A 22,287-nucleotide genomic window follows, 5' to 3' on the forward strand; every position below is an offset into this window, starting at 1 on the left:
TTTATTGAAATGACACAAGCAGAATATATAAACCCTCTGTAAAGAGTCACATACAGTGTATTTAAGTTTGTCTTTATTATTGTCCACCTTTGTCCCTCAGTATGTCTCCATGTGTGTAGAACCACATTCTGTGTATATGTTTGTTTATGATCTTAAAGTTCCTGGATTCACGTCACAAATTGATTTAGTTCCACACAAAGTTAAACACATTGAAATCACTTTGAGTTTAAAATCAGAGTTTTGTCTTTGACACAAAAGATCAAAACTCTGGACTTAAAAATGGGACGTTTTCATTTCTGCATCAGCTGCAGAGCGGTGGTGGCTTTTCTACTTTTGACCCACAGGTGGCGCTGTAGTATAACAGCAGCACATCCCAGTCAAAGCCTTTATATTCAGTCTATGAGTCAAACACATGGATCATTTCCTCTGTGACAAACCAGATGTAACGAGAAGAAAAACATCTCAGAGAGAAAAGTCCTGTTTCTACTTGTCTCTGCTTTAATGCTCAATAAACATCCTTCCACCGACTTCACTGGAATCATGACTCTGCTTTTCTTTCCTCTTGCAAACAAACAGGTGGAAACATCTCGTCCTTGGTGCAGGTAGAAGAACAAAATCACCAGTTTGACATCATGGAAACAACCAGAAGAAAAGTGAATGAGACATTTACAGTATGAAGAAGAGTCGATGAAGAGCAGAGCATCTTTAAGTCTCTGAGGAAACTGTTTCATAAACATTTTACCATATTTAATAGAAAACTGACCCGAGGACGTTTTATACAAACGTAGATGAAGATTCTTGTTGTACGTTCTCGACACCACCTCAGAACAACCACAAGGGGGAGACTGTAGCAGGCCTCTGGGAACAGCAGCATGCTGGGAAATAATTGCTGATGGGAGGTTCACAGCAGAGACAAGGGACAGAAAGTGTCTGAGAGATGATGTCCTGAAGACAGTGGACATCTTGGGCCTGTTGTGTTGAACAGCTTGTGTTATTCTGTGGAGACACTTGTCTCAACATGATGATTTCACTTCCTCTTCAAGCCCGTCTCAGTTCTTTGTGACTTCAGGATAAGAAATGTTTGACAGAGTCAGTTCCTGACAGGCTCAGGTTCTCACTGTATGGAGAGGTCATCATGTGACTTTGTTATGATCCTCAACACACGTGTGTCAGTGTAACATGTGACTGTGACGCCATGTTCATGAACACGCTGCTCTAACATCTGTCCAGCAGATGTTGAAGCTCTGAGGTCCACTTCCTCTGCACCAGAGTGAGACCATCATCTCTTCATGCAGCTGTGCACGAGGCTGTTGTCACGGTGACCAAACACAAAGTGTGAACAACACGTCGTCCAAAGGATCCGTTAGAATTCCATCAAACACATTTATGGGATATACTTTATACTGATGAAGAGTTTGTGGCTGTGATAAACCAGAGGAAGATGATGATGATCACGTGTCTCACATCATGTTCATAGACTTCAGATCAACTCAGATCCAGAAGAAAACCTTCACCTGTGTTTCCATAGCAACTGACTCCGAGTTAGGCTCCTGTCAATCATCTGATCCTCACTCCAGTCCAGCAGGTGGCGGTACTGCGCCTGTGAGCTGATGAACACACCCCTGCTGTCAGCTGACTGACGGAGTGTGTCATGTGACAGTTTGCTGTCATGTGACCTCTGTGATTCTATATTGTCGCCAGCTGCGACTTCAGCTATTCAGAGGAACCAGGTGGAACCCGGTGGAACCCGGTGGAACCCGGTGGAACCCAGTGGAACCCAGAGGAACTCAGTGGAACCCAGAAGAACCAGGTAGAACCCGGAAGAACCCAGAAGAACCAGGTGGAACCAGGTAGAACCCGGAAGAACCCGGTGGAACCCAGAGGAACCCGGTGGAACTCAGTGGAACCCGGTGGAACTCAGTGGAACCCAGAAGAACCAGGTAGAACCCGGAGGAACCCGGTGAAGGTGAGGGTGTTGACGGACAGAACTTTCCTCGGTTCCTGTTTGAAGTTTTTTTCTGTGGAACTTTGCTGTTGGTGCTCACAGCTAGCAGCTAGCAGCTAGTATTTAGTATTTAGTATTTAGCAGTTAGTATTTAGCAGTTAGTATTTAGCAGCTAGTATTTAGTATTCAGTTAGTAGCCAGAGACAGAAACAGCAGCTAAAACAAACTGAAACATGTTGAAACAACTTCCTCTAATAACGTGTATTACACTCAGCCCTGTAGCGCCCCCTGCTGTCCATCACGTGTAGCTGCTCTTTATTCCTATTCGTCCCATTTGAACACGTGTTCTTGTCTGAGGTGAAAACAGAGTCAGAGGTTTGTGTAGAAGATGAAACTGATGTTTGTTCACACACAGACAGACACACACACACACACACACTGCTTCATGATGAAGTCATGATTCATCTCATTCTGCTGCAGATTTCTCTCTTTGTTTTAACGTTTGATTTGGTGTTTGATTTTAAAATGAAAGTTGAAAGAAGATATTTTAACAGTTTTTTCTCTCTTGATAAATTTCACAGTCAAAGTATTCAAACATTAAAGCTACAGACTAATTAACCTTTTGTTTTCCTCGACTACATCGACTGTTGCGTTTTAATAGAAACTCAAAACAAAGCAAACGCATCATTTCCCGAAACGTCCCATGTTTGAGTTCGTCCTCAGTCCTGAGTTGGACACAAAGATCTTTTTTCTATACATTTTATTTGAGACAATTTCATGTTCAGGAGAGAAACTCTAAACTTTATTTACAACATCTCCACTAACACAAAATCATAAAGAGCCATGATTCATTATATCATTTACTTTCAGTTTGAATTAATTTTCATTTGATTTGTATTTGTTGTTCCATGTTCGTACTGTTTCTTGCTAAAGGTGTTGATGTCACTTCCTGTCTGGTTTCAGATGCAGTTGGTGGTGTTGTGTTACTTCCTGTCGTCTCTGCTGGGCAGCGACGCGGCGCCGGCAGAAGATGAGGTGACCTTCCTGCCTGGTCTGCAGAAACAGCCGAGTTTCAGACATTACTCTGGTTACCTGAGTGTGGCCGACGGAAAACACCTGCACTACTGGTCAGTACCTGAGACGCACACCTGACACTTCACGTGTGATGTCACCGTTTCCACTGTCACATGTTATGGAGGAAAAACAAATATAATAAAATGTTTCTATGAGCTCTTTGATTTCCACGACATCCACCCGGCCCTCGCTACGTCAGCTGAGCTTCAGCTTGTTCTCAGGTTGGTGGAGTCCCAGAACGACCCGTCCTCTGACCCGGTGGTGTTGTGGTTGAATGGCGGCCCCGGCTGCAGCTCTCTGGACGGACTGCTGACCGAACACGGACCCTTCCTGGTAGGTAACCTCTACCTGTACCACTGGGATGTCTGATTCTTGTTGTTCTGGGTTTGTTCCCTCATGGTTGATGCACTTTGGATAAAAGCGTCAGCTCAATGAAATGTCACGTCACAGCGCCACCTGCTGACTTCTGACCTGTCATTTTAAGATCCAGGATGATGGAGTGACTTTGCAGTACAACCCTTATTCCTGGAACAAGGTCAGTTCTGCACGCCATCTTGTGTGTCGGGTGGTTTGGACACATGGTTTGATTCCTGAAAGCTGATTGGTTCACTGTTTCCAAGCAGCTTGCCAACATGTTGTACCTGGAGTCTCCAGCAGGAGTTGGTTTCTCGTACTCTGATGATAAGAATTACGTGACAAACGACACCGAGGTCAGTGACGCGTCTGAAACTCAGGTCCTGATTGGCTCACAGGTGTTGAGTGATTTTATTTTTTTCCTCGTTCCAGGTGTCTATGAACAACTTCCTGGCTCTGAGGGAATTCTTCCGTTTGTTCCCAGAGTTCAGCAAGAACAACCTCTTTCTGACCGGAGAGAGTTACGGAGGAATCTACATCCCGACGCTGGCAGAGCGAGTGATGGAGGACGCCACCCTCAACCTGCAGGTACGCACCGGTGTCATAGCACCACACGCCAGAGTGACATCACTGTCAACTTTCATATTAACTAAATAAGCACCCTGTCGTGTTAGGGCGTTGCCGTGGGAAACGGTATGTCGAGTTACGAGATGAACGATAACTCTCTGGTGTTCTTCGCCTACTACCACGGCCTGTTGGGGAGCGGACTGTGGAGCCGGCTGCAGACGTTTTGCTGCAGCGACGCGACGTGCAACTTTTACAACAATCAGGACCAGAACTGCTCTGCCAGCGTGAGTCTGAACCGGTTTGTGATAAATACTGATCTGAACCCGGTTACAGAATCTGGTTCGACCCGGTTTAAAGCAGGTGTCTCTGTCGGCAGGTGTCGGAGGTTCAGGACGTCGTCTACAGTTCAGGTCTGAACATGTACAACCTGTACTCGTCATGTCCAGGTGGAGTTGGACAGAGAGTCAGGTGAGCTGCGACCTCTGACCTCTGAGTCAACATGTGTACATCTGAGCTTTTGGAGACCGGTGTTGACTTCCTGTTATTGATCAGTGTGGAGCGAGGCGACCTGGTGATCAGGGATCTGGGGAACTCGTTCATCAATCATCAGTGGACTCAGCTGTGGAACCAGGTGAGTGTGAGTCACCTTGGTTCACCTGAACTCACCTGGTGGATCTGTACAAACCGGGGTTTCTCTCTGACTCTGTAGAAGTTTCGAGTTCTGGCATCTCGCCACCTGTCCGTCCGTCTGGACCCCCCCTGCACAAACTCCACCCCCTCCTCCCTCTACCTGAACAGTCCGTACGTCAGAGCCGCGCTGCACATCCGCCCTGAGGTCCCGGACTGGGTCATCTGCAGGTAGTGTGTGTGTGTCCTCACTTTGTGACCCCCCCCCCCCCCCCCCCCCCCCCCCCCCCCCCCTTTTTAATGGACTATTTGGGGTTAAGACTTCGTTTTAGGGTTAGACTCAGGTTTGGTTAAGGGTTAAGCATTTAGTTTGAATGCATTATGCATTATGCCAATGAGTGTCCTCCCTAAGATGGCTGTACAAACGTGTGTGTTATTATAATAATAATACAAGGTGTGTGTTGCAGTGCGGAGGTGAATCTGAACTATGGTCGTCTGTGTCTGGACGTCAGGAAACAGTATCTGAAGCTTCTCTCTGCTCTGGTCAGTGAACTCACAAACTTCATTCACACTTATTACCTCTCAGCGGAAACTACAGATTTCTCTCCAACATACAGAGAACGACTTCAGTCTGGAGCTCAGTGCATTGTGGGATTTCTCCCTAGATCCACATGTGGAGGTGTTTCTGATGCTGCTATCAGCTGAGGCGTTTCCACAGCTCTGATCAGAACAGCTGTTCACACAGAACCTCCGTTAGTTATAGTCTCAGTCCTCAGATTTAGTTTTTGTTCAACTAAACTCGGGACCAAGAAACAAATAATTTAGTTGAGAGAATCGTAGATATAATGAAAGTCTAATGAAAACCACTTCCTCTAAACATCAGTTCTGTGTCACAGGTTGGTTGTTAGTAAAGGTTCAATATAAATTCATGACATGAGAACCACTGTTCAGACTTTTATTTTTAAACTCGACAACACAACGTTAAATCAGTGTCTGTAGAACCAGCAGGAAGAGGAATGTGCAGCTCAGCCAATCAGAGAAGGACATTTAGATGATGACATTGATTGATAAACACTGTCAGAGTTGGGGGGCGGGGCCTTGTTAACTCTGTGGCGTCTCTGCAGAAGTACCGGGTCCTGGTGTATAACGGCGACGTGGACATGGCGTGTAACTTCATGGGAGATGAGTGGTTCGTTGAGTCTCTGCACCAGCAGGTAACTTCCTGTTTGACTTAATAATCAATAACCACTTTGGGGGGGTGTGCCCTAACCCTGTGTAAGAAATCTGGGTTTTATTAAAACAGCAACATTTGGAACACTAATGAACATGTCGTGCTTCACATGAAACTATGTAAACAGTGAGCCGGCCGGTCGGTGAACACACTTTGTAAAAGTAAAGCAGACGGTCCTGTCCGACCTCCACGCTCTGAAGATACCGGTCACTTCTGTGTTTACGTGATTACGCAGGCTTGTGATTGGACACATGCACGCGACAGGCTGTGGCAGAGCGTGGGGATCGACAGGGAGACGTGTTCGTCTCAGCGTTTTACAAACTGAACCGTGGACTTCTGGACCGTGGTTTTGGTTCGAGAATCGTTCGAGCCCTACTCAGGTGTATTGATGTCTCAGGTGCTGGTTCAGAGGCGTCCATGGTTCTATAACGATGAAGACGGTCGACAGGTCGGAGGCTTCGTCAAAGAGTTTAACAACATCGCCTTCCTCACAGTCAAGGTAAACGCTGCCGCCATCATCAGCTGACCCTCACTGATCACTTCCTCGACTCACCTGGTTGCTGACCTTTACCTCCATCCTCCTGCAGGGCTCTGGTCACATGGTTCCATCAGATAAACCAGTCGCTGCCTTCGCCATGTTCACCAGATTTATCAAGAGACAACCCTACTGACCTGAGGGGCACCCACCTCCTGCCAGCCAATCAGCACAGCTCTCTACTGCGTTGCTATTGTGTGGTTGTCATGGAAACGATCACTGCCATCAGTTTCTTTAATGTGAAGCTTCTTCTGCTGTATGTTTTTGGTTTAAGAACCAGTTCAATAAAGTTTGAAACAAAAAGTATTTTTTTCTTTTCAACTGAACCTGATTCAAACGTCTGAAACGAGGAGACGTCAAGTTAAAAAACAGACACGATACACAACACGATGACGACAAATCCACAACTTCATCAAGTCCCAAACCTGCTCTGACCTGAGATCAGATCTTTATTCTGACCTGTTGTTTTCTGCAGCTTCGGTAAACTCTGAGAAATGTAACCTCCCAAAATTCCTCAATTCAGAAATTAATTCAAATGAGATGTTCTCACAAGTCAAAGTTCTCGAAGCTTTACTTGTTAAAATCAAGAGTGAAGAACCGAGTTGTAGATGACTGGACACTGGTATTAAATCTATAATCTACAGCTTCAAAGACGAGATGTTTACACCATGTGCTGAAATATCCACATCATCAAAAATCAGGAGGAAACAAAGTTGTTTCCTTCGTGTCTTTACTGACACAGAAGAGTCGTGTGAACACATCAGACGTCAGGATTTTAAACCTGGAGAAAATAAAGGTTCATCTGGAAAGTTTGTGTGTTTTGGGCCTGATGATTAATCACGAATGAAACACTGATGAAGTTCACGCCACTGGTGTCGTTTCATTTACAGGATCCTCATCATATATGTGCTTCTGTTTCATGTGAAGAGGGAAAGACCTGATTGATTTACTTTTGGATTTTGATATTTTTAATAGGAATCTCATCTGGGACAAAGGGAGGTTAAAATGTTAATTCTGTTTTTGAAGCTTTATAAATGTGGAATGAATCTAAAATGAATAAAAAAACAACTTGAAGTTTTGTCTGAAGTGTTTTTAACTGGAATGTAAACGATGCCTCTGACATAATTATTGGTCTTCCTCTCCTCTAGTCCTCCTCCTCTTCCCCTGCTCCTCTTCCTCCTCTAGTCCTCCTCCTCTTCCCCTGCTCCTCTTCCTCTCCTCTTCCTATCCTCCTCCTCCCCCTCTCCTCTTCTTCTCTTTCTCCTCCTCCCCCTCCTCTTCCTCTTCTCCTCCTCTTCCTCTCCTCCTCTTTCTCTAGTCCTCCTCCTCTTCCCCTGCTCCTCTTCCTCTCCTCTAGTCCTCCTCCTCTTCCCCTGCTCCTCTTCCTCTCCTCTAGTCCTCCTCCTCTTCCCCTCCTCCTCCCCCTCTCCTCTTCTTCTCTTTCTCCTCCTCCCCCTCCTCTTCCTCTCCTCTTCTTCTCCTCCTCTTCCTCTCCTCCTCTTTCTCTAGTCCTCCCCTTCTCTCCTCCTCCTCCCTCTCCTCTTCCTCTCCTCTTCTCTCTAGTCCTCCCCTTCTCTCCTCCTCTTCCTCTCCTCTCTCTAGTCCTCCCTCTCCTCTTCCTCTCCTCCTCTCTCTAGTCCTCCCCTTCTCTCCTCCTCCTCCCTCTCCTCCTCCCCCTCCTCCTCCCTCTCCTCTTCCTCTCCTCCTCTCTCTAGTCCTCCCCTTCTCTCCTCCTCCTCCCTCTCCTCTTCCTCTCCTCTTCTCTCTAGTCCTCCCCTTCTCTCCTCCTCCTCCCTCTCCTCTTCCTCTCCTCCTCTCTCTAGTCCTCCCCTTCTCTCCTCCTCTCCCTCTCCTCCTCTCTCTAGTCCTCCCTCTCCTCTTCCTCTCCTCCTCTCTCTAGTCCTCCCCTTCTCTCCTCCTCCTCCCTCTCCTCCTCCCCCTCCTCCTCCCTCTCCTCTTCCTCTCCTCTTCTCTCTAGTCCTCCCCTTCTCTCCTCCTCCTCCCTCTCCTCTTCCTCTCCTCTTCTCTCTAGTCCTCCCCTTCTCTCCTCCTCCTCCCTCTCCTCTTCCTCTCCTCTTCTTCTCCTCCTCTTCCTCTCCTCCTCTTTCTCTAGTCCTCCCCTTCTCTCCTCCTCCTCCCTCTCCTCTTCCTCTCCTCCTCTTTCTCTAGTCCTCCTCCTCTCCTCCTCTCCTCCCTCTTATATTTAATCTCCTGTCATGTTGAACTCCATCTCTTGCTCTCTGGCTGCCATGGTTACCGACTTCACATTATGCAGTTGCCATGGTGACAATGATCAGCTGATCGGTGTCTTTCTTTTTTTTGATCTGTCATCAATAAACCCGTCGGTGACGTCATTCTATTTCCTTTTTGTGCGGGAAGTCGATGACAGAGAAGCTGCTGATCAGGCGGATCAGTGTCTGCTCTGCATCCTCCTCCTCTTCCTCCTCTTCTCTCCATCCTCCTCCTCTTCCTCCGCAGCGATGCTTCCTTCAGCCTGACGGGCCTCGGTGCTCTGTGAGCGGCCGGACTCTCGGTCATGGTCCAGAAATCCCGCAACGGCGGCATGTTCCCCGCAGCGCAGACCGACCAGAAGAAGCTGAAGGTCGGCTTCGTGGGTCTGGAGGCCGGAGGCAGCGAGTCCAGAGACGGAGCTCTGCTCATATCAGGTAGGTGTGTGTGTGTGTGTGTGTGTGTGTGTGTGTGTGTGTGTGTGTGTGTGTGTGTGTGTGTGTGTGTGTGTGTGTGTGTGTGTGTGTGTGTGTGTCAGAAATTAAAGATAAAATTTACATTTAAAATAAGCCCCTCCCACCAGATATTAAAGGGGACATATCATGCAAATTCCACTTTGTTCGTGCTTCTACAGGTTAATGTGGGTATCTGGCTCATGTCTACCAACCCAAACACTCTGGGGGAAACACTCGTGCGTTTTGTTATAGTTCCTCTAAGTCAGAAACGTCGTGCTTGAGCGACTCGATTGAGCTTCCTGGGTTTTGTGTCGTCACAAGGAACTGGAAGTCTCCCTACATGGTCTTGGCCCACCCCCCACCTCATCCCTCCTAAAACTGAGTTCAAATAATCATGATCGCCCCCTGGTGTCCAGCTGCAGTACAGGTCATAGACCTCCTCCATGTTAGCAGATGGGACATGAACCAAACTAAAGAATCAAAGTAGACGTTAAATGAATGTTTGTAAAGATGTTTCTGTCGTTTCAGGTCGTTCTCATCTCTCTGATGTTTGTTCACGTGTTTCTGATCAGTTTGGTTTGAATCAGTTATTTGATGATATGAAAACAGGCTGAGACGTGATGATTGACAGCTGAGACTGACTCCTGTGATTGGTAGTGTGTGTGTGTGGGCGGGACCTTGATACAACGTTTCCACTCTACGACTGCACAGACTGACTGTAAACAATGTCATCACCAGAAGATGGCAGCGTTTGTATCTGAGATATTGTAATTTTTATGTTTGGAGAAGGTGGAGACGTGTCGTCCATCTTTGTTTACAGGCTACAGTTAGCATACTGTGGTTAGCAGGAAGCTAAAGTATTAACGACATTAGGCGCCCCACAGATACCACAAGGAAGCTTCTCCCTCTGAGGGGGGGGGGGACTTCTGGTGAATTAAAGTCAACTGAGGATTCATTGATCACTGACTGATGTCTGTCTCTGTCCAGGTGCAGAGGACGGACCTCGGCGGCAGCGCAGCAGCGTCTCCGGGGGAAAGAAACCTCCGAAACGAAATGCTCTCTACAGACGACTGCAGAACTTCCTGTACAACGTCCTGGAGAGGCCTCGAGGATGGGCCTTCATCTACCACGCCTACGTGTAAACACCTGTCCTCACACCTGTCCTCACACCTGTCCTCACATCTGTCCTCACACCTGTCCTCACATCTGTCCTCGCCTGTCCTCACATCTGTCCTCGCCTGTCCTCACATCTGTCCTCACACCTGTCCTCACATCTGTCCTCGCCTGTCCTCACACCTGTCCTCACATCTGTCCTCACACCTGTCCTCACATCTGTCCTCACACCTGTCCTCACATCTGTCCTCGCCTGTCCTCGCATCTGTCCTCACACCTGTCCTCGCCTGTCCTCGCATCTGTCCTCACATTTGTCCTCACACCTGTCCTCGCCTGTCCTCACATCTGTCCTCGCATCTGTCCTCACAATTGTCCTCACATCTGTTGTCACATCTGTCCTCACACCTGTCCTCACATCTGTCCTCACACCTGTCCTCACATCTGTCCTCGCATCTGTCCTCACATCTGTCCTCACACCTGTCCTCACACCTGTCCTCACACCTGTCCTCACATCTGTCCTCACACCTGTCCTCACATCTGTCCTCGCCTGTCCTCACATCTGTCCTCGCATCTGTCCTCACATCTGTCGTCACACCTGTCCTCACCTGTCCTCACATCTGTCCTCACCTGTCCTCACACCTGTCCTCACCTGTCCTCACATCTGTCCTCACATCTGTCTTCATATTTGTCCTCACATCTGTTTCTGTTTGAAATAAACATCAAAATACATAACAGTCGAAACAGGAAACTAAAGTGAAGGACGTCAGTGACTCACGGATAAAATCAATAGTCAGTTTCAAGGAAGACCTGAGATCAGGTGCCACAGTTTTAATATTCCCCTGGAAACACAGATGTCAGTGGATGTTTTGTTTTCAGGTTCCTGCTGGTGTTCTCCTGTCTGGTTCTGTCTGTGTTCTCCACCATCAAAGAGTACGAGAAGAGTTCAGAGGACGCTCTCTACATCCTGGTAAAAACACTTTTATCTGATCTGAGGTCAGAGGTCAGGCACTTTCTGAGTCAGTGCTCCGGCTAATTCAACAGGAAACCATCAAAACAGAAATCAATCAGCTGCTTTATCAATAAGTTTTTTACGGTGTGTTGTTGTCGTCATGTCACAGGAAGTGGTGACCATCGTGGTGTTCGGGGTGGAGTACATGGTGAGGATCTGGGCTGCAGGTTGTTGTTGTCGGTTCAGAGGATGGAGAGGACGACTCAAGTTCGCCAGAAAACCCTTTTGTGTCATCGGTGAGTCTGACCACGATAAAGACACGTTCACCAGAGGACGGTAGGACTCACCTCTCTCTCTCTCTGACCTGTCTGTCTCTCAGACGTTATGGTGTTGATAGCATCCATCTCCGTCTTGGCGGCGGGGACTCAGGGGAACGTCTTTGCGACATCAGCAATTCGTTCTCTTCGGTTCCTTCAGATCCTGAGGATGATCCGTATGGACCGACGAGGAGGAACCTGGAAACTGCTTGGATCAGTGGTGTACGCCCACAGCAAGGTGTGTGTGTGTGTGTGTGTGTGTGTGTGTGTGTGTGTGTGTGTGTGTGTGTGTGTGTGTGTGTGTGTGTGTGTGTGTGTGTGTGTGTGTGTGTGTGTGTGTGTGTGTGTGTGTGTGTGTGTCAGCAGTCCTGGTTTGTTCGTATCATGTTTGTTACATCTGATCTTATCCATTGATCCTGGACTGTTATTGATCCTCCCCTCCCCAGTGTTTCACTCCCAGTTTGTTTAAAGATGTGTGTTTGTGTGTGTATGATTTCAGTTTCAGTCTGAAAATAAAAGTAGATCTTTTTTCTTGTGTCTGTGATTGTATGTCACATCATCAGTGATGAACTCAGAGTCACAAGATGTTTTAGTTCTTCGGTCACCATCGGCAGGGAAACCGAGCCGGAGGCGATCGCTCCCCGGTTCGTGTCCAAGTTGTGTGCTACCTCACGGATCACCCCTCTTGATCCACAGCCACCTCCACGTCTTTTCTGCAGCCTAGTTCCTGGTGTCTCTTCTCCCCTGCAAAGCTCTGCAGCCCACCTCCATGGGCACACACGGGCCTTCCATCTGCATTCAATGAAAATCCCTAGATATTTAACCTTCTTGTGTTAATGGGCCTCCTCTATCAAGCCTCCCTAGGTCGACCGTCAGCTACCAATCGCACTCTGAAAGTAGGAGTCCAGTAGTAGAGGCCCTGAGCTCCATCAACAGTGTCTCTCCTGCCCTTCTTTCAGCCCCTGGTCATGGTGCCACCTTTACCTGCCTTCTCCCAAGGCTTTTGAGCAGCAGCTCATGATGTGCTCCAGGGAACCTCTTGCCAGGCACAGTGGGCATGCCTGGGTACTGGCATGGATTGTTGGTGTGCCCCTAAAGGGCAATACCGCTTAAACTCAGGCAGGCCCAGCCACCACCAAAGGAACTAGCTGATATTTCTCTCAAAGCCTTCCACATTGGTCATTGTCTCCTCATTAATAAGTAGAGAAGCTGCAGGAAGCATTGTTCAAAGTCTTCAGAGGATTCCATGCTGATAAATCAATGCTTTATTGACTGGACTCTGCAGTGTCTCTAAAGGGGCAGTCGAAGATCTTCCCCAGCCTCTTCACCGGCCTCTCTGTCCCTGATGGAATCTGGGCTCCTGATATGGTGCAACCAGGGATGATGCCTTTTTGTAGCCGATGCCATTCAGATGTTGTGGTTCCAATGGTGCATCTCAGACTGAAATTGTTGTAGTGTTCTTCGGTCCTCTCTGGAAAATGGCACCTTCTCAGTGCTGTTGACAAGGTCGAGCCAAATGACGGCCAGGTCTCCTCTACTCTCTCTCTCTATTCTCATAGGTCAACTGGGTAACTACTCATGTCTCTCTCTCTGTTTCTGTTCCTAATGTCTCTTTGTCGCCCCCTACAGGAGTTGATCACAGCCTGGTACATCGGCTTCCTGTGTCTCATTCTGGCCAGTTTCCTCGTTTATTTGGCAGAAAAAGAAGATAACGAACAGTTTGAGACGTATGCTGACGCCCTCTGGTGGGGACTGGTGAGACTGAAACACATGATACTGTGATACATGTTACTATGACTTCAGGGGACATTACATCAACCCGGTCAGACTGGGTAGAGTTAAGATCTCGTTCAGGTTAAAGTCTTTTCTAAGAAAGACTGACTCAGCGATTTACATCTCAGGTTTGACCTCGACATTTGTCTTGACATCCTGTTACTTGTTTCCAGGCGATCTGATTGTTCTGTTTCTGTCAGATCACATTGACAACCATCGGTTATGGAGATAAGTTCCCCATCACCTGGAATGGACGTCTCCTGGCTGCGACCTTCACTCTGATCGGAGTATCTTTCTTTGCTCTGCCCGCTGTGAGTCATTCAAATGATTACCTGAGTTAACCTGAGGTTAGCGTCGACCTGGTCTCCACTCACCTGGTCTGCGGTTCTAATCTGTGTCCTCAGGGGATCCTGGGTTCCGGTTTTGCTCTGAAGGTCCAGGAGCAGCACCGACAAAAACACTTTGAGAAGAGACGAAACCCAGCAGCCGGACTCATCCAGGTGAACTGACACTCTGATGGCCACGGCCATTTTCTCTGAGCAAGTCCATCGTATCGTTACAGTAACCTCATCGTTCCTTTAACCTCAATGTTACGGTAACCTTGTCGTTATGGTAACCTCACTGTTACGGTAACCTTGCTGTTACACTAACCTTATCGTTATGGTAACCTCATTCTTAATGGATCCTTGTTGTTACACTAACATTATCGTTAAGGTAACCTCACTGTTATGGTAACCTCACTGTTACGGTAACCTTGTTGCTATGGTAACCTTATCGTTCGGCGACATAACCACTTTAGGAAAAAGACATGGAGCTAACTTTAAGTTCTGAAACTTAAAACTCAGAACCACAAAGAAGCTGCTGATGACGAAGACAAATCTTTTCAATTCATCGGCTTGTTTCGTTTCTGCAGTGACGACATGTGACCGATGACATCATCACTTAATTTAGAACAAACTCCTGCAGCTGAAACTGGATGAAACATGTTTAGAGCAGAAACTCAGTGACAAATATTTACTCCACATTAAAACCAATGATGCAGCAAACATATTTATGTGCTTTTACTTTGAAAATCTGTGCGGGCGATGGGTTCCTTCCTGCTCTGTCTGCATCTGGCTTGTAGTTGTTTCCAGGGAAATAATCCTCCTCTGTCCGTCTGCAGGCGGCGTGGAGAGTTTACGCCACAAATCTGAGCCGAACTGATCTGTCTTCCACCTGGGACTATTACGAGAGGACGGTGTCTGTCCCCATGTACAGGTGAGTCGGTCTCACCTGTCTGTCTGTCGGTTTCTACCTGCCTGTCTGTCGCTATGATTAAATCGTCTTCTCTGTGTCTCAGGTTGATTCCTCCTCTCAATCAGTTGGATTTACTGAGGAACCTCAAGAACAAATCAGGACTCTCATTCAGGTTAGAATATGTTACAAGTATTACTACTACAGCAAGTACACAGAGTACTGCATCAAGTACTCCAAAACAACCACAACTATAACTACTACAGTACTTTTGTTGAAGTGTGAACTTTAATTTATTCTAAAGTCACAGTCATCTAGAAGATTCGTCACAAGGAAAAATAATAACAACCAGTCTCTCTCTCATCTGTCTCTCTATCTGTCTCTCTGTAGGAAGGACGTCCAGCCTGAACCATCTCCCAGGTCAGTGTCCATCTTTATGTTCATGTCTGATTTCTTTCTCAGACCAAGATTTGTAATCATTCAGTCGGAGAACCCATGAACCCTGAGCTCTGACCCCCCCATCGCGAGTGCATGATGGTTTATGTTGATCAGTTATTGACCATTGTTTGTAAACAACTTATATTGATGCATAGTGGGATAAAATGAGTCACTATGAAATATATTTGTGTATATATATATATATATATATATATATATGTATGAACCTAACCTTCCTGGAGCCAGACCTGCTGGAAGCTTACTGGGGAGTTTGGTTGCTGGACCTCGATGAAGAAACCTGCAGGGGCGTGATTAGGAGTAACGGCCGCCTGATCGTAATCTGAGTAGTGTTTTGCTATTGGACTTTAGTGGTAGTGGTAGTGTGGGTTGGCCATAATTTAACACAAGGTGGGTAAAAGGTTTCACTGTACCGGAACAGCTAAGGCTAATGATGAATGATCGATTTTTGGTCATATCATCAGATCTGCAGCTGTATGTCTTGGACAGAGCTGTCAACTGATCACAACCTGGTGGTGGACTGGATCAGATGGTGGGGAAGCCTGCTGGACAGACCTGGAAAACCCTAACGAGTCTTGAGGATGACCTGGGTTCTTTGTCAGAAAACGGTGGATTGGTCTGTCTGGGTTGGGGGTGAGTTTCTGCTCCAAGTGAAAGAGTCTAAGATTCTTGGGGCCTTGTTCATGAGTGAGGGGGGGATGGAACGTCAGATGGACAGAATGGTCGGTGTTGTCCTGGACAGCTGTGATGAAGTAGAAGCTAAGCTGCAAGGCAAAACTTTCCATTAACTGCATGTTCTACTTTCCAACGCTCAGCTATGGTTACAACCTCTGGGTAATAAAATAATTCAATCATGAATACAAGCGTTGAGTTGAAAAAGGGTTTTTGGTGGCTGGGCTCAGCCTTAGAGATACAGAGAGGAGGTCAGGCCTCCGGATTGAGCTTAGAGTAGAATTACTGCTCCCTCATGTCTACAGGGGACAGTTGAGGTTGTTCGGAGAGGTTTCCTCATGGATCCCTTCCATTGGAGGTTTACCGAGCACGCCCAACCAGGAGAAGACCCAAGGGTAGACCCAGAACTTGCTGGAGAGTCGACATATCAGGTTTGGCCTGGGAACCTCCAGAAGGAGCTGGAAAGCATGGCTGGGGAGAGGCATGTCTGAAATACTCAGCTTGGTCAGATCCTTCTGCAACCCGCTGTCAGATAATTGGAAGACTTACAACTTTATTTATAGCTTTTTCAATTTTCTTTCCAAGTACAAAGTCTTTTATCAAACAAAATGCAAAGCTCTCCCACCCCCCTGTAGTACACTTTTACTCTTGTATTTGGAGCAGTGATTATTGGTTAGTGGTTAGTTCAGTTTCGGACATGAACACAGGGTGAAGGTAACCATAACCGGAGACTGGATATAACTACATCACACCCTGAAGTGTCCACTCCCTTGGCATGTAGGTAAAACGTGCAGTTCCCCTTATGGTCCCAGTTCAAAATCATTATCAGTTTGTTTACCAGGTCCGTCCAGCTTCCTCTGCCTGATCCACCAAATGGTGATCATCATGACTGTCCAACAAACATGCAGATGTTCTGATGATAAACAACAAAGTCAGTTGGTAAATTCTAACAATAGGTATAAGAGAACCACCTCCTGGTCAGATATGATGTTTGTTAAAGCAGACTGTGATTAGAACGGCATTCCCCTCGTTCAGATCAGTCTGGCTCTGTTAGGGTCAGAATTTAGGTTTCTTCCCTTTGGTAAACGTTTGTTGTGGTTTGGCACTAATGAGAAGATTCGCTGAACTTGTCCCTCATGTTGAAATTTGTCTCATCATCCTGTTCGTGCAGAGCCCCAACATCTGAAATCATGGACAAGAATCATGTCTCATTGGGACAATAAAGGACATTCAGGAACTTTTCTCTTGACCTGATCCCAAAACACATTGATTAAACTTGTCTGTTATTTTGTCTGCAGTCAGAAGGTCAGTCTGAAGGAGAGGGTCTTCTCGTCCCCCCGCAGCTCAGGAACCAAAGGGAAAGGTTCCCCCCAGCATGGTGAGTTAGAACCAAGGTCTGCAGGTTCAAGTTCCCACCAACCAGCAAGAACCTTATTATTACTTACTATTTGATAAACATTAAACCAGACTGGAGGAACTTGTTCATGAAAAAACCTGCCAGAACTGGTTTGATTGAAAACCTGCGGACTAGACTATAACCTGAACAATAACCGGGACAGAACTCAACTACAGTACTGATTCTCTTGTGTCTCACATCCTTAACCTCTATCCATCCTTCACTGCTTACTTTCTTAAGTGGTTCCTACAGTCGGCCCCGGTGTTGCTCCTAGTGTGGGTCCTAGTCCTGGTGGGGCACCTGGAGTTCCTGGAGGTCCTGGTGGTCCAGGGGGGATCCAGGCCCTGCGACGGTCCCCCAGCATGGAGCCTTGTCTGGAGGAGAGTCCCAGCAAGGTTCCAAAGAGTTGGAGCTTCGGAGAACGCAGCAGAACCCGACAGGCCTTCAGGATCCGAGGAGCTGCTTCACGCCAAAACTCTGAAGGTAAGACCTGCTGGGTACAGCCAATCAGAACTCTCTGACTGTGGGTCACAATTTGAACATCCACAACTTTAGAACGACATGACCTCCCAACACGACCACATCTGCTGACCAAGGATCTGTCATGTGGTCAGATCAACAAGCTAGATGTGAACTTCTGATGAACATGAACCTCTTGTGGTTGGTGCATGATTCTTGTAGAGTAACTCCTACATGTGATGCACTTTGTCCCAGTGGTCACTCCCAGTTTTGCAACTACAACCAAACCAAACAAATGATCAAAGATATAAAAGTGATTCACGTTCCTGACCTGAGCTTTTCATTTACGATCAGACCCATTGATAGATTCTGAGACAAAGATCAGACACATGAAACACACACGTCGGAGTCGTCAAAGAATAAAAACATGTTAAACACAGTTTAAAGATTTGATCTAAACATTGAAAAGATAATTTAAAAGAGGAGATGAGGAGATAGTGAAGAGAACGAGGTGGAAGGAGAGGAAACAGCAAATCTCATCATCTGGGACAACTGGTTTGTAACGGTTCTCTCTGGTTTAGATCTGACTGGTTTATCTGACTGGTTCATACAGGACCTGACTGGTTCATACAGGACCTGACTGGTTTATATTGAATCTGATTGGTTCATTGTGGATCTGACTGGTTTCTACAGGTTTATAGTTTGAGGTAACTGTTGTGTCAGCATGGAAACATATAAACCAGCATGATTCTGAGCTTCTTCTTCACTATGAAAACATGACTGGAACTGAATGCCTTTGAATGTAATCATTATGATGATATAGTTTCCACCTGTTTGCAGTCTTTATGCTAAGCTAGGCTAAGTGATGACACGGTGTCTGTGGTGAAACTGAGGATGTTGGACTGTTTCTTTAAATAAACACGTCAGGACCTGATGAAGACTTCCGTGTCTCCTCTGTCTCCTCCTGTAGTGCTCATTGAGATGCAGGATGAAGAGTTCAGACAGAAGAGCTCCCCAGGTCAGCACACACGCACACACGCACGCGCGCGCGCGCACGCGCGCACACACACACACACACGCACACGCACACACAGAGCAGAGCTACTGTCGTCCAGTATCAGGGTTGTTCTGTCCAGAAGATCAGGGGTCAGAGGACCGTAGGTCAGGGGTCGTGTGGTTCTGGAACTTGGACAAACATGTTTCTGGTCCTGTTGCTGTAACACAATGTTGGTCCATCAGTTGCAGGTAGGGGGCGCTGAGTGACACTGATGATGTTGTTGGTTTCAGACGCCAGCCTGCCAGGAGAAGACATGGCTGACGACAACAAGAGCTGCCACTGTGAGTTTGTCCCCCAGGATCTGACCCCGGGGTTAAAGGTCACCATCAGAGCCATCTGGTACGAGTTTTTATTTGATTTAGAAAATCACATATTTGATCAGTTTCTCTGCTCATCATTCATCATCGCTTTTCTCACCTTTATTTGCTCTTATTCTGCACTGAATCATTTTTATTCACATTATTCTTTACGTTTTTTTTATTGGTTTGTGCTCACCCAGGGTCAAAGGTCACCATCAGCTGTTGGGTAAGAGTTAGTCTGATGTCCAGTTAGGTTCATTGTTTTCTGTTGTGTTGCTCCTCTGTCACGCTGTTTGGTAAGACATTCTTTATTCTTATTATTCCTGTTGGTGTTGGTGTCCACAGCTCGTCTCTTGTTGCTGATCCGATCTGTGTTGGTTCTTCTCTGATGGACCAGTTGTTCAGTTCTTTAGTCTGAAGCAGATCCTGGATCAGTTCAGGAAGTGGATCCAAACTAAAGACCAACGACTCTCAGTTCATCAGATGAATAAAAGAACAAACGTGTTTGTTGTCGAGTTTCATCTTCAGCCGTAAAAAAGGTTTAGTTTGTCCAGTCTGGGCTACTGTAAAAAAACATGGCTGCCTCCATAGAGGGCCCGCTCCTGATGTAAATATAAAGTATTTATATATAAAGTATTTAAATATAAAGGGCCCATTCTAGGGTAAAGAAAACAACAATTTAGATGATTAAACACTAGTGAAAACATCACTATGATTATTTTATGTTCAATTTCTGCCTGAAGATCCTTTCACCTGAATCGTACACACTGGAGCTTTAAACGTACAGAGGGAGTCTGCCTCCACAACTGAAGCTGAGATGATTCCACAGGAGAGGAGCTTGATGCTGAAGCTCTGGCTCCTCCTCTAGAGACTTTAGGGACAACAGCCTGAATTCTGGGAGCTCAGGGCTCTAGTGGTGATAAGGTACTATGAGCTCTTTAAGGTTTGATGCTGCCATATTATTAATGTAGGTGAGGAGGAGGGTTTTAAATTCTAAATGTATCAGGAAGCCAGTGTAGTGAAGCTAACACAGGAGACATGTGGTCTCTGGTCCTGGTTCTCTTCAGGACACGTGCTGCAGCATTTAGGACAAGCTGCAGAGTCTTTAACGACTTCCTGCTGGAGCCTGAGAATAAGGAATTACAATAATCACGTCTGGATGGAACAAAGGCCTGGACTCGTTCTTCTGCATCTTTTTGAGAAAGGACATGTCTGATGTTTGAGATGTTACACAAGTGAAAGAAGGCGGTCCTAGAAATGTTTTTTAAGTGAGAATCAAAGGAAAAATCAGGATCAAAGATCACTCCCTGATGTTTCACTGGAGGTGAGGACGATGTCGTCTAGCGCAGCTTCATCATTAGATAATGAATCTCTGAGGTGTTTAGGGCCAAGTATTAGAACCTCTGTTTTATTGAGGTCATCCAGGTTTTTATCTCCTTAAAACATGTTTGGAATTTGTTCAGCTGATGAGTTTCTTCATGTTTCATAGACGAGTATTTCTATGAACTAGAGTACAGTTCACCTTTAACATGTTCTGGGTCTTCTCCATGTTGGATGTACACACAAGTCCATTTTGTGAGGACTCTGTAGGTCTATGAGGTGAATGTAGTCTACAGAGACCAGTTAAGACCTACTGGACACAACACGCCAGCAGGGGTCCTCGTGGTCACAGCTGACTTCCTGTTTCCTCTGTCGCAGCATCATGCGTTTCATGGTGTCTAAGAGGAAGTTTAAGGAGAGTCTCCGTCCATATGACGTCATGGATGTGATCGAACAGTATTCAGCCGGTCACCTGGACATGCTTGCCCGCATCAAGAACCTCCAGTCCAGGTAAGACTCTGACCTCTGAGGTTGGGCCAGTTTGTGTTTCCTGTCAAATGTTTTAGTATCAGCGCTGTCATGGATTCCTGACCTGCTCTGTGTCCTGATTGGCAGAGTGGATCAGATTGTTGGCAGAGGAACACCAACTGCAGACAAAGACCGTCCCAAAGCAGCCAATGAGGAGCTTCCTGAGGATCCAAGCATGATGGGACGGTTGGGGAAGGTGGAGAAGCAGGTAACCATTAACAACCAGTGTGTTGAGCTGCGCAGGTTTACTGATGCAGCTTCAGCTTTGAATGTGATTGGTCCTCTGCCGCTCATGTGACCCACAGGTGCTGTCCATGGAGAGAAAGTTGGACTTCCTGGTGAACATCTACATCCAGCGAATGGGAATCCCTCAGGCTGAGACCGACGCCTACTTTGGATCCAAGGAGCCAGACCCAGCTCCGCCCTACCACAGTCCAGTGGATCAGCTGGAGAAGAGCCAGTCTGTCCCCAAGACCCTGCAGTAAGTGTCCCTGGTTACTGAAGACCACATCAGACCAGTGTCGGACCAGAACCTGTGTCAGACCAGAACCAGTACCAGACTAGAACCAGTGTCACCAGAACAAGAATCAGTATCACACGTTGTTCACATGTTGTTTACGTGTTGTGCAGGGTGTTGCCTAGCGACCAAGTGGAGAAGACTCATCATGTGACCAAGATGGTTCGCTCCAGCAGCTCCACGGGTCACAGAAACTACAAAACCCCCACATGCCCTCCCTCCACCTCCTGGCAGCCAATCAGCTCCCAACTCCCTCAACATGCCCCACCCCCTCATCAGCGTAGCCACGGCAACACACCAAGTCCGGTGGGAGGCGGGTCACTGGTTCGACTCCCACCTCCTCCGGCCGGAGAGAGACATGGAGGGAAGCGGTCGAACCGGCAAAGCACGGGAGAGCGAGGGGGGGCAGAGAGGGCAGGGGAGGGGATCAATGGGACCGAGGGGGGAGGGGAGGAGGTGAAGCTGGAAAGTGATACGTCCGTCTCCATCCCGTCCGTCGACCACGAGGAGCTGGAACGTTCCTTCAGTGGGTTCTCCATCTCTCAGTCCAGAGAGAACCTGGACTTCCTCAACAACAGCTTCTACTCCTCCAACCTGGACCGGCGAGGAGGTGGAGGCTCCGCCCTCCGCCCCTACATTGCTGAGGGCGAGTCAGACTCCGACTCTGAGCTCTGTGCCCCGTCACCACACTCGGACCAGGCCTAGACCGGAACCAGGTGGAGCTGAAGGTGAACCAGGGAAGAACCAGCAGAAAACTAAAGAGCCTCGAAAATGTGAATGAAACGTCAGAGACGAGACATTAACACCAGCTGAGAGTGAAGCATCATGGGAAAAGAAGACGTCAGTGTTTTCATTTGTTCAGCAAGTGTTTTTTCTTTCACTGATTGGTTCACTGCTGTGACATCTTAAGACCCATATTAACTATAATCAGAAGATTATTGATCAATTTATTTGTTCAATTTTAAAACTTTTACACTGGAAGTCAACAATATCTGACACATCACCATGACAACAGACTGTTGACTTCCAGTGTAAAAGAACTCAAACATGTTCAGTGATTTTGTTATATTTTATTTATTTTGAATTCAGTCACTGATTCATAAAAATGTTCTCTCGTCACTGTGACATCTTGTTTTCTAACATCATGGATTTGTCGTACAGTATAAACCTGGCTCGTTCTC

General features: G+C 46.9%; 2 protein-coding genes across 7 annotated transcripts; both read left to right on the plus strand.

Annotated features, from left to right (window-relative positions):
• The first annotated feature begins 1,748 nt into the window (after positions 1 to 1,748).
• Positions 1,749 to 13,555, plus strand: ctsa (cathepsin A). Its single transcript, XM_034586676.1, has 15 exons — positions 1,749 to 1,966; positions 2,909 to 3,072; positions 3,241 to 3,352; positions 3,504 to 3,554; positions 3,643 to 3,729; positions 3,806 to 3,961; positions 4,048 to 4,224; positions 4,317 to 4,408; positions 4,493 to 4,571; positions 4,650 to 4,798; positions 5,035 to 5,110; positions 5,692 to 5,781; positions 6,196 to 6,297; positions 6,386 to 6,525; positions 13,522 to 13,555. The coding sequence occupies exons 2-14, from the start codon at positions 2,909 to 2,911 to the stop codon at positions 6,467 to 6,469; spliced, it is 1,419 nt and encodes a 472-aa protein (XP_034442567.1). The 5' UTR covers positions 1,749 to 1,966; the 3' UTR covers positions 6,470 to 6,525; positions 13,522 to 13,555.
• On the plus strand, positions 8,596 to 21,933 carry LOC117762166 (potassium voltage-gated channel subfamily KQT member 2-like). 6 transcript variants are annotated; one of them, XM_034586671.1, is made up of 19 exons: positions 8,596 to 8,999; positions 10,005 to 10,155; positions 11,007 to 11,097; positions 11,249 to 11,375; positions 11,459 to 11,634; positions 13,026 to 13,151; positions 13,370 to 13,480; positions 13,574 to 13,669; positions 14,332 to 14,426; positions 14,509 to 14,577; positions 14,793 to 14,822; positions 16,829 to 16,908; positions 17,167 to 17,409; positions 18,356 to 18,403; positions 18,673 to 18,781; positions 20,440 to 20,571; positions 20,677 to 20,797; positions 20,895 to 21,070; positions 21,220 to 21,933. In XM_034586671.1, exons 1-19 carry the CDS (start codon positions 8,870 to 8,872, stop codon positions 21,809 to 21,811), a joined length of 2,703 nt encoding a protein of 900 aa, XP_034442562.1. In that variant the 5' UTR covers positions 8,596 to 8,869; the 3' UTR covers positions 21,812 to 21,933. The 6 variants fall into 6 exon arrangements, 2 of the variants coding, with proteins under 2 accessions (XP_034442562.1, XP_034442563.1); XM_034586672.1 differs by lacking the exon at positions 18,356 to 18,403; XR_004613947.1 differs by lacking the exons at positions 20,895 to 21,070; positions 21,220 to 21,933 and adding an exon at positions 18,942 to 18,973 and having other exon boundaries at positions 8,597 to 8,999.
• Positions 21,934 to 22,287: the final 354 nt, after the last annotated feature.

This window comes from Hippoglossus hippoglossus, chromosome 5 (genome assembly GCF_009819705.1).
Source record: "Hippoglossus hippoglossus isolate fHipHip1 chromosome 5, fHipHip1.pri, whole genome shotgun sequence".
NCBI classification, from domain to species: domain Eukaryota; kingdom Metazoa; phylum Chordata; class Actinopteri; order Pleuronectiformes; family Pleuronectidae; genus Hippoglossus; species Hippoglossus hippoglossus.

What these genes read in the sequence shown, in the direction of transcription:
- ctsa (XM_034586676.1), top strand. Translation starts at nt 2,909, where the DNA reads ATGCAGTTGGTGGTGTTGTGTTACTTCCTGTCGTCTCTGCTGGGCAGC. An exon ending in ACCAGAACTGCTCTGCCAGC is followed by an intron (nt 4,225 to 4,316) that starts GTGAGTCTGAAC and finishes CTCTGTCGGCAG; the next exon opens with GTGTCGGAGGTTCAGGACGT. An exon ending in TGAAGCTTCTCTCTGCTCTG is followed by an intron (nt 5,111 to 5,691) that starts GTCAGTGAACTC and finishes GCGTCTCTGCAG; the next exon opens with AAGTACCGGGTCCTGGTGTA.
- LOC117762166 (XM_034586671.1), top strand. Translation starts at nt 8,870, where the DNA reads ATGGTCCAGAAATCCCGCAACGGCGGCATGTTCCCCGCAGCGCAGACC. An exon ending in CAGCAGCCGGACTCATCCAG is followed by an intron (nt 13,670 to 14,331) that starts GTGAACTGACAC and finishes GTCCGTCTGCAG; the next exon opens with GCGGCGTGGAGAGTTTACGC. An exon ending in CAGACAGAAGAGCTCCCCAG is followed by an intron (nt 18,404 to 18,672) that starts GTCAGCACACAC and finishes TGTTGGTTTCAG; the next exon opens with ACGCCAGCCTGCCAGGAGAA.